Here is a 10,744-nt window from a genome sequence, read left to right as displayed (position 1 = left end):
AGGTTATCTTTCCAGAAGCATTTCCTATTTCCACAACAACAACAACTAAATCCCTGAAACAGAGATTAGATAGTACAGTGGGAATAAAAGCTGGAAGGTTCTTGTGAAGTATCTGGAGAGAAAGGAAGGAAACTTAGATATGATTTTTAGATTTATTTGCTGAATGGTTCCATTTCAACCTTTTTCTTTTACTCTTGAGTTTGGAGGTTGGTTAGCAGGAGGGAATATGAGGGTGTGAGAAGTTGTCAGTCATACACCCCAGTGCAGCCACTAATCAATCCAAAGCTTCCAAAGCTTTTCTTGATTGATTGGTTTTCTTTCACCTCTGATCTCAACTGTTTCTCCCCACCCCTGTACTAATACTTCTTTGCTAGTTCTTCAGCTTGACAGGCACGAGATCTTACAGTATGTTTTTATTTAGTGTAAAAAGTTTCTAGGATGTTATACAAACTCTTTTTCTTTTATGTAAAGGAAAGCAAAGCAAGGAAAAGAAAACTTATGGAAAGAAAGTCTTAGAAAGGAGGAAGAAGAAAAACAGAAGCGACTCCAGGAAGAAAAAACACAAGAAAAAATTCAAGAAGAGGAACGAAAAGCTGAGGAGAAACAACGTAAGGGCAAGGATAAAAACAATAAATTTGTAGAACAAAAGGAACAAGAAAAAAAATGACCTGATGAGAGACAAAAAAAGGGAAGAAAATTAAAACAAAGATACTAATTGTAGAGTCAGAAAAAACCTTTTTATAAATTAAACTTGGATGAAAAGCATGTAGGCTTATTAAGACAGACGGAGGGTAGATATCTTAACACAGGAGAAAAGAAGATAGTTACTACTGACTGTGAAAAGACCCTAACATAGTTTTCATAATTGAAGGAAAATAATTTTAAATATTGTATTCAACCACTCTAAGCTACTTATTTTAATGAAACAATAGTAAAATTTTGATACACCTCAGTCCATGTCTACAATACTTTTAGTATTATTGTATCTCTTTTAGGTATATAAACCTTTGAATCCATATTAATGGCACAATGTGTTGAAATTTTACAAGTTAAAGCATTTATTCTAAAGATGAACAAAGTAGAAAATTTTAATCTTATCCAATTCAATATATTTGTGACCTCTTCTACTATTTTCCTTTTAGAACCATACTCACAGATCTAGAAATTTTTCTTCAGCCATCCCTGTTTACTTGCTAATCTTCTCTTTTGAGACCCCCCTTTTTGTCCTTTTCTTCCCTGTAATGTTCTGACCTCCACAGATCTAGACAATCCTCTCTTTGCTTGGTCTCCTACTTTGTGCAGCTCAGCCTGGCTCCCACTCCTGCACTTCCCTGTGTATCCATGTGTGTACTTCATCCTGCAAGTCATCTCTTTGTTTTGCTGTCTCCTACCTTGCTTAAGATGAGCATCCTTGTTTGGTTTTTTATTAGATGACTAGTCAAGATACTGAAATCCTATCAAGTCTGTATCAGGTGGATTTTCATTGTACTATTTGGTGCTCAGTTTTTTCTTTTAGATTTTAGGAGCTCTTTACTGAGTCATAACAAAGGTATGTACACATGTAAGTAGCAAATAATGACAACTGTCTTCTCTTTAGGTGAGACAGCTAGTGTTTTGGTGAATTATAGAGCATTATACCCCTTTGAAGCAAGGAACCATGATGAGATGAGTTTTAATTCTGGGGATATAATTCAGGTAGGAAACGAAGTCTTTTTTTAATCATGAATAAGCTGAATACATTGTAATATATTAGTTTCTGTAGTAATGTTGACTATAATTTCATGTATTTGCCTTTGTAAAATATTTCTTAAACATTACCTCATTTTGCCCTTACAACATACTTCAGAGCTGCATAGGACAGTTATTATTACTACCAAGTTCTAGCCAACGAAGCTTAAACTCTCACAAGTTGTAACTATCAGCATTGCTGTGCCAGAATGGGATACAGGTGTTTGTTTTTTGTTGTCCAAATCCATTGTCCTTTTTACTATGGCACATGGCAACTGTTAAAAGAATTGAAGGAGTTAGATTCCACAGCCCTAACTGGATACAGGTAATTTGTTTCTTGGGACAAAAGTTTTTATTATGTTATCATAATCCATATAAAATAGATGAATGAGAGAAGATCCCAGGAATAGTGTTTGATAGAGCCAGTATGACATAATGGAGAGAGTACAGGCTTTAGAAGCACACAAACTTGGATTTTAGTCTCTGCTTCTGTTTTCTTCTAGTTAAAGTAATATTAACCAGAGTAGCCAGCACCTGTTTTCCCCGCTCCCCCTGTACTGTCACTAGTTGGTGTATTTTATCAGTTAAGTGGCAGATGTTTAATAATACTGGGGAAAAAAATTTACCCAAACTCTAGTACTCAATATAATCCCCAAACACACATTCCACATTCATGCTGTTGCCATTGCCACTATTAGTACCAGAGCTGTGCCTGAGCTGCGGTAGAAGTTTGTTCTACAACCAGCCCAAGTCCATTGTCTGCTGTCCCTACCATTCCTCCTCTCCTTGCTGTTGATGATGAGATAATGTCTGTGGATAAAGGGATATAGCCTGTCTCTGGGCATGTTTGGTCAAGAGTTCACTTATATTTTTGGTTATTTTTTTATTTATTCCTTCAAATATTTTTTGAGGGCTATGTTAGTCTAGGGATTTAGTGAATAAGACATTATCTCTGCTCTTAACAAGCTTGTAGTTAATGAAAAAGTATGACAACCTAAAGCAGTAGAAAAAGGAAGGTAAAGGCAAAGGTTGCAGACTGCTACCAGCTTTAGCACAGACCTCTCCCATGATCAGAGAGCCATTGTGGTAGCAGTGACAACAGGAACGTAAAGTTAGCCGTGTGTCTTGGGTGCTTGTGTACTCTGACATAAAGAATTAGTCATGAGTTACTACTATCAGCCATGAGTTGCCTGATTTGAACAAATTGGTTGATGATGGTATCATTTCCTAAGAGAGGAAAAAACACAGAGGGAAAATAAAATGTAAGTGGGAATTATGAGTTTAGGTTTATATGAGTTTCAGATGTCCAGGCAGTAGTAGTTGGATCTCCAGAGGTACCTGGAGAGATGTCAGGCAGCAGTCTGGGCTGAGGATGTAAATCGGACATCATCAGTATAATGTGATGGTAATGGAACACATGAGAGTAGTGGAGGTCTTCCAGGGAGTAGTAACATGAGAGAGAAGAAGATTGGAGAAACATGTACACTGAAGGAATTATTAGAGGAAGTGGAACCTTAAAAGGAGTGACTAGAGGTAGGGAAAAAACCAGGAGCTTAGTGTCAGGGAACTTTGAGAAGAGTGATCTGCAACTGAAATAAGACAAAGACTAAAAAATTATTAGATTAGCAGTAGCACAGGTATCGTTAACCTTAAGGACAGCAGTGTCAGATAAATGGACTAGTAGAGCAAGAAGCCAGATTTCATGAGTTGGAATAAATTGGAAGAGAGGAAGAGGAGACAGTGAATACATAAAACTCTTTGGAAGAGCTTGGCTTTAAAAGGGAGAAGGAGAGAAGGTAGTAAATAATGAGGAATGTGGGTTGAGGGAAGTTCTTTTTTTTTTTTAAGTTGGCTGAAGTTTGAGCAAGTTTAAATAATGATAGAAAGGATTTGCAGAGGAAACAAGCTAATGATAATGGAAAGACAGTAAATAACAGAGAGAGATTGTTTTTCTAATTAAAGTATAATTCACATATAGCAAAGTGTACAACCATAAGTGTACAGCTCAAATAATTTGTACACATCTATATGTCTGTGAAGCCCCACTCGAATCAGTGTATAGGACATACAGCACCAGGAAGGCACTTCATGTTCCCTGTCAGACCTTCCTGTTCTGACTAATATTTGGAGATCAGAAAGATTCTTGAAAAGGCTAGAAGGGCTGGAATCCGGAGCACTGAAAGAGAGTGGTAGAAGGGCTGAATACCTTTTCCTTTGTGATTAGAGAGGGCAGGAGGAAAGGGTAGGAAGAATTATAAATAAATTTTTCTGAAATGGAGGATAAAGTCAGGTCTGAGGGCGTCCATATTCCTCGTAAGATAAGAGGCAAGGTCTGATCAACTTAATGGATGAGGGTGGTAAAGGAGGTTTCCTTGAAAGTGAAAAGGATTAGAAATTCCACTGAGTATTGGCCACATTTTGATGACAAACTGAAATGTTTTTCTAGCCTTCCAATCTGTTAATGCTATTTTGCTAGCATTAATTAATACGTAATTAAGAAGAAGTAATAAGTAGTTTTGCTAGGCCTGTGAGAATTTATGTAAAATGTTCAGTTTAACCGAATAGGTAAGTTGATAACTAAAAATTAATTACGACTATAAATGACAGATGCAAAATATATTAAAATTGACCTCTTACTAAAGCAACTCAGTCTAACTCTAAAGAATAAACAAATGGATTTTTCTTCTTGATTAGGTTGAAACCACTAGGAAAAAGTATTATAGAATTTAATACTTGTAAAAGTTTGTGGCCAGGCGCAGGTGCACACCTGTAATCCCAGCACTTTGAGAGGCCAAGTCAGGAGTTGCACGTAAGCACAGGAGTTAGAGACCAGTATGGGCAGCATAGGAAGACCCTGCTTCTATAAAAAAATTTAGCTGGGCATAGTGGCACATACCTGTAGTCCTAGCTATTCAGAAGGCTGAGGTGGGAGGATTGCATGAGCCCAGGAATTCAAGGCNAAAAAAAAAAAAAAAAAAAAATAGCAGGTTTGGTGGTATGCACCTGTAGTCACACCTGAGGTGGCAGGATCACTTCAGCCCAGGAGGTCAAGGCTACAGTGACCTGTGACTGTGCCACTGCACTCTAGACTGGGTGACAGAGTAAGACCCTGTCTCAAAAGTCAGCCAGCCAGCCGAGTCAGTCAGTGAAGGGAGGGAGGTAGAAAGGAATGTAGGAAGGGCATGTAAGTAAATGTGGTAAATGTGTGTGTGTGTGTGTGTGTGTGTACGTGTACGTATGTGTACATATGTGTGTGTATACGTATGTGTGCATATTTAGCCAATACTCATGGCTTACAGTGATTCCTTACCTTGAGACCATACATCTTATACACACACACACACACACACACACACACACACACACAAAGTTCTGGGATACATGGCAGAACATGCAGGTTTGTTATATAGTTATACACATGTGATGGTAGTTTGCTGTACCCATCAACTCGTCATCTCCATTTGGTATTTCTCCTAGTGCTATTCCTCCCTTAACCCCCCACCCCCCAACAGGCCCTGGTGTGTGTTGTTCCCTTCCCTGTGTCTGTGTGTTCTCATTGTTCAACTCCCACTTATTAGTGAGAATATACGGTGTTTGGTATTCTGTTCTGTGTTAGTTTGCTGAGAATGATGGTTTCCAGCTTCATCCATGTCCAAGACCATACATTTAAATCAGGTGTAATGCTGAGCATTCTGCAGCACTGAAATACTTTAGTTTGTGTAATTCCTCAGGGTTTATTTTATTCTTGTCTGCACTGGTTTTTTTCTTTTTTTCTGAGACGGAGTTTTGCTCTTGTTGCCCAGGCTGGAGTGCAATGGCATGATCTCGGCTCACTGCAACCTCTGCCTACCAGATTCAAGCAATTCTCCTGTCTCAGCCTCCTGAGTAGCTGGGTTTACAGATGCCTGCCACTACACCCAGCTAATTTTTTGTATTTTTAGTAGAGACAGGGTTTCACCATGTTGGCCAGGCTGGTCTTGAACTCCTGACCTTAGGTGATCCACCTGCCTTGGCCTCCCAAAGTGCTGGGATTGCAGGCATGAGCCACCGTGCCCAGCCTCTTGTCTGTATTTTTATTGCTCTGGCTTATCTATCTATCTGTCTGTCCATTTATTTATTTTTGAGACTGAGGCTCGATCTGTTACCCAGGCTGGAGTGCAGTGGCATGATCATGGCTCACTGCAGCCTCGACCACCTGAGCTCACGCTATCCTCCTCCCACCTCAACCTCTCGAGTAGTGGAGACTACAATCACACACCGCCACACCGGGCTAGTTTTTCTTTTTTTTTTTTTTAAGAGATTGAGTCTCACTACGTTGCGTAGGCTTGTTTCAAACTCCTGACCAAGTGCTCTGATTACAGTCATGAACCACCATGCCTGGCAGGCCTAGCTAATTTAAGCTACTGTTAAACTAGATTTACAGAATAATATTTCATAAGTGTTTCCTTTCGTTCCAACTACATTAAAACACCATTTTATGGTAGTTACATTACTGTGACACCGTATTGTTTAACCATAGTGGCCCTGGTATAGGAATTTTCTAAATATTTCATTCATAATATAATAAATAGCCAGACATATAACATTAAAATGAGAATTATTTGCCATAAACATAAATGAAGTTGCCCTAATAATAAATCCATTTATTATTAATTAAGCTTTCAGTGTGTTGTTAATCAAATTTAGAATAGTCCATTCAAGTTAACATTTATTGAGTTTCTAACCATGTGCCTCTGTTGACATACAAAAATGAGCAAGGGGACCATAGTCTAGGAAAAGACAGAAATGTATATTACTATACAAAATATAACATAAATGTCCATACTAATTTAAATAAATAAAGTACTGTGGGAATCCAGAAAATGAAGGAAAAACAATCAAATAAAATTGGAACATTTTTTCCCAAGAGTAGGATAGATGAAGGCCTTAAAGGATTATGCCTTATGTTTGCTTAGTGCTTTACAGTTTCCAAAGAGCCTTCATAAATATGCTCAATTTAATTCTGAAAGATACCCTAGTGGAGGGCAGCACAGGTATTTCCCCCAAAATTTGTAGATGATCAAACATGCTAGATAGCATTCATTATCTTAATGAAGGATAACCAGGTAGCATGGCTAAGACTGAAATGTGGTTCTTTTAACTCTCAGGTCTATAGTATTTCCTCTAAACCATGTAACATTCTGGGCAGAAGGGAATACGTTAAATAAAAACATTGAGGCTTGCATGTACCAGGTGTTTCTAAAGGATGTCATATAAGCATTTGCCTAGAATATCGAACAAGTGGTAGGAGATGAAGCTAGAAAGGTAAGTAGAAACCTGAAACTGTAATTTCAGAGTATTCGAATTCTGCGCTAAGAAAGTTGAACTTTTAAAAGCTTTAAACTAGAAGGCCGGGCGCGGTGGCTCAAGCCTGTAATCCCAGCACTTTGGGAGGCCGAGGCGGGTGGATCACGAGGTCAAGAGATCGAGACCATCCTGGTCAACATGGTGAAACCCCGTCTCTACTAAAAATACAAAAAATTAGCTGGGCATGGTGGCGTGTGCCTGTAATCCCAGCTACTCAGGAGGCTGAGGCAGGAGAATTGCCTGAACCCAGGAGGCGGAGGTTGCGGTGAGCCGAGATCGCGCCATTGCACTCCAGCCTGGGTAACAAGAGCGAAACTCCGTCTCAAAAAAAAAAAAAAAAAAAAGCTTTAAACTAGAGAGACAACGTCTGCTAGGATAAAAAACCTAATGGGTCTGAAGTGGCCTACCATAGAGTAAAAAGAATCAAGATTGGAAAAGGAAAAGACAGACTGTATTTATTTGCAGAAGACATAATAATCTATACAGAAAGTCTCATAGATTTAAAAAGCTACTAGAACTATTTAAATGAATTTAGCAAGGTTGCAGAATATAAGATCAATATAACAAATCAGTTGTATTTCTGTGTAGAAATAATTATTCAGAAATTGAAATGAAAAATACCATTTACAATTGCACAAAAATATGAAATACAGATAAAACTGATAAAAGATTTGCAAGACCTATTTATTGAAAATTACAAAGTTTTATTGAGAAAAATTAAAGTCCTAAATAAATGAAGAGATATATAGTGTTCATGGATTGGAAGACTCAGTATTGATAAGAAGTCAATTCTTCTCTTAAGTCCTATATAAACAAAACAAATTTTTTTAGAAAAAGTAAGAAGTCAGTTCTTCTCAAATTCTTCCACAGACTCAAAGCAATTTTAATTAAAACTTTAGCAGGCAGCCAGGTGCCGTGACACACACCTGTAATCCCGGCACTTTGGGAGACCAAAGTGGGAGGATTGCTTGAGGCCAGGAATTCAAAACCAACCTGGGAAACAAAACAAGACCTCATCTCTATGACAACAACAACGAAAATTTCAGCAGGTTTTTTTTTTGTAGCAAATGACGAGCTGATTCAAAACCAAAACAACTTTGAAAATGAACAAAGTTGGAGATCTTTTAGTACCTGAATTTAAGGCTTATTATAAAAGTTACAGCAGTCAAAACAGTTGTGATATTAGCATCTAGATAGGAAAATAGATCAATGGAACAGAGTAGGTAAGTAGATTCATGCTACATGTATAGCAAATGGTATTGGAACAAGGGATATTCATATGTAAGAAAATGAATTTCAGTTTGTTCCTTGCAATATATACACACATTAACTCAAAATAGATAAAATGTGGACCTAAAACTGTGGAACTTTTAGGAGAAAATCTTTACAACTTTGGGTTACTCAAAGATTTTTTAGTTTCTTAGATATGACAGAGAATCTAAGAAATAGTGTTTCTTTTTGAGGAAAAAAATTCTGTAATTTATTGTGGTAAGGATCCCATAACTCTTTGAATATATTAAAATCCATTTAATTGTCTACTTTAATGGAGGGATTATATGGAATGTGAATTTTATCTCCACAAGCCGTGGTTAAAAAGTTAAAACATGTACCTACCATGTGACTCAGGCATTCCACTCTTAGGTATTTACACCAGAGAACTGAAAACATATGTCCATATGAAGACAAATGTTCATAGCAGCTTTATTTGTAATAATCAAAAACTAGAAAAAATCTTAAATGTCTACCAACATTTGAAAGGAACAAACCTTTCATACAGTATGGATGCCTTGAATGGAAAAAGGCAGACAAAAAGGATGCATATAGTATGATTTTATTTATATAAAATTTTAGAAAATACAAACTAATATATAGGACAGAAAACAGGCCAGTGTTTTTCTAGAGATGGTGGGGAAGGTCATGGGGAGGGATGAGCCGGAGGACTTACAGTGGAACAAAAGGAAACTTTTGTGGGTGATGGAAATGTTTGCTATCTTGATTGTGGTGATTTTTCACAGATGTATACATATGTCAAAACATCAAATTTAACACCTTAAACATGAAATTTATCTTAATGATATCTCATTAAGATATCATTTTTAAAAAAATGATATTTTTATCATTTTTAAATGATAAAAGCAGTTTTAAAAAATCTTAATGGATTTGACATGATGTTAATAGATGTAACACTGTTAAGTCTGTGTTATAGAAAGGTATGGAAGATAGATTGGAGAACAGAGACACTGCTACCATATTCATTTATTCAGTGAGTTAAGTGATTTCTATGATGCTAGACAGTAGGGGTCAATAAAAAAGCTCACAGACAAATGGAAGAGATATATGTAAATAAGTTATTTACATATTAATAATTTATCTGTAATTACATATGCTTATGTATTAGCTACATAATTAAATGTAATTACATATATATAATGTATGTAATGCTAATTATGACAGTTATATATGAGATAATTCTGGCTTGGCTTGGGAGCAGTTAGAATCTTGAAGGACAAGTAAAAATCATAATAACCTTAAGTGTGAAATGAAAAAAAGCCTGAAGTAGGACAGTGAGGGTGGGTTGACACATTAGAAAAGTCTTTAGTTGGGGATGGGGAGTTGGGGAGAGGTAGCATGGGGAGAAATGCCAGATATAGGTGAAGGGGAGGAAGGCAGCAAATCACGCTGCCATGTGTGTACCTATGCAACAATCTTGCATATTCTTCACATGTACCCCCAAACCTAAAATGCAATAAAAAAAAGAAAAGAAAAGTCTTTAGTGACAGACTCAGTAGTTTGGATGTGGAAGTGTAAAAAGAGGTCAGAGCTGAAGATATTTTATTTACAATGGCTAAATTTTTGGTGGTGTGAATAATGGAGGAATTTGGGAAAAGGAGGGGATGCAGGAGAAAAGTTCAGTCTTAAGTTTGACTTGCAAGTTCCCATGGGACAATCCACTTGAAGATATGTTGCAAATAGTTGAAAGTATAGACATGTTGCTTTGGGAAGAAGTTATTACTGAGATCGTAGCTTTTGGATTCATTATTGCACAGAGGACTGATCAAACTATAGGAGTAAGTGGGCCTGTTCAGTAAGGGTATAGCATGAGGCAAGAAAGCCAGTGATAAAGTTGAGGCTGTCCTCAGTGTTTAAGGAACAAGGACCAAGAAGCAGAGGGAGAGACACTGTGAGGTTGGAGGATGTCACCCTGTAGGAGAAAAATGTCTGGGAGAAGAAATGAAATTGGTAAGTCACCTGACATATTTACCAATTGGAGAATACTATTCAGAGAAGGTTTTATTATTCTGTTAGAGAGTTCAAAAAGACTATATACAGAACAGAAAAAAAACTAAGCAAAAAAAAAGTAATGATTATAGGAAAATAGAAAGTTTACAAAAAGGGAAATTTAAGCCAGGCACGTTGACTTATGCCTGTAATCCCAGCACTTTGGGAGGCTGAGGCAGGTGGATCTCCTGAGGTCAGGAGTTTGAGACCAGCCTGACCAATATAGTGAAATCCCGTCTTTACTAAAAATACAAAAAATTAGCTGGATGTGGTGGTGGGCACTTGTAATCCCAGCTACTAGGGAGGCTGAGGCAGGAGAATCGCTTGAACCTAGGAGGGGAGGTTGCAGTGAGCCAAGATCACACTATTGCACTCCAGCCTAGGCAACAAG

At 37.4% G+C, this 10,744-nt stretch overlaps 1 protein-coding gene across 5 annotated transcripts in view; it reads left to right on the top strand.

Annotated features, from left to right (window-relative positions):
- The window catches only part of ITSN2 (intersectin 2), a 168,362-nt gene that overhangs the window by 99,516 nt on the left and 58,102 nt on the right, over window positions 1–10,744 (top strand). For all 5 annotated transcript variants that reach the window (XM_017526853.1, XM_017526864.2, XM_017526874.2 and 2 more), the window contains 2 exons: window positions 472–608; window positions 1,598–1,695. In XM_017526853.1, coding sequence (XP_017382342.1) covers window positions 472–608; window positions 1,598–1,695 — 235 coding nt within the window. The remainder of the gene's footprint in view (window positions 1–471; window positions 609–1,597; window positions 1,696–10,744) is intronic.

The sequence above is a fragment of the Cebus imitator genome, unplaced genomic scaffold (assembly GCF_001604975.1).
Source record: "Cebus imitator isolate Cc_AM_T3 unplaced genomic scaffold, Cebus_imitator-1.0 Scaffold1, whole genome shotgun sequence".
NCBI lineage: Eukaryota > Metazoa > Chordata > Mammalia > Primates > Cebidae > Cebus > Cebus imitator.
Note: the sequence above shows the minus strand (reverse complement) of the source record. Positions and strands in the feature narration are given on the sequence as shown.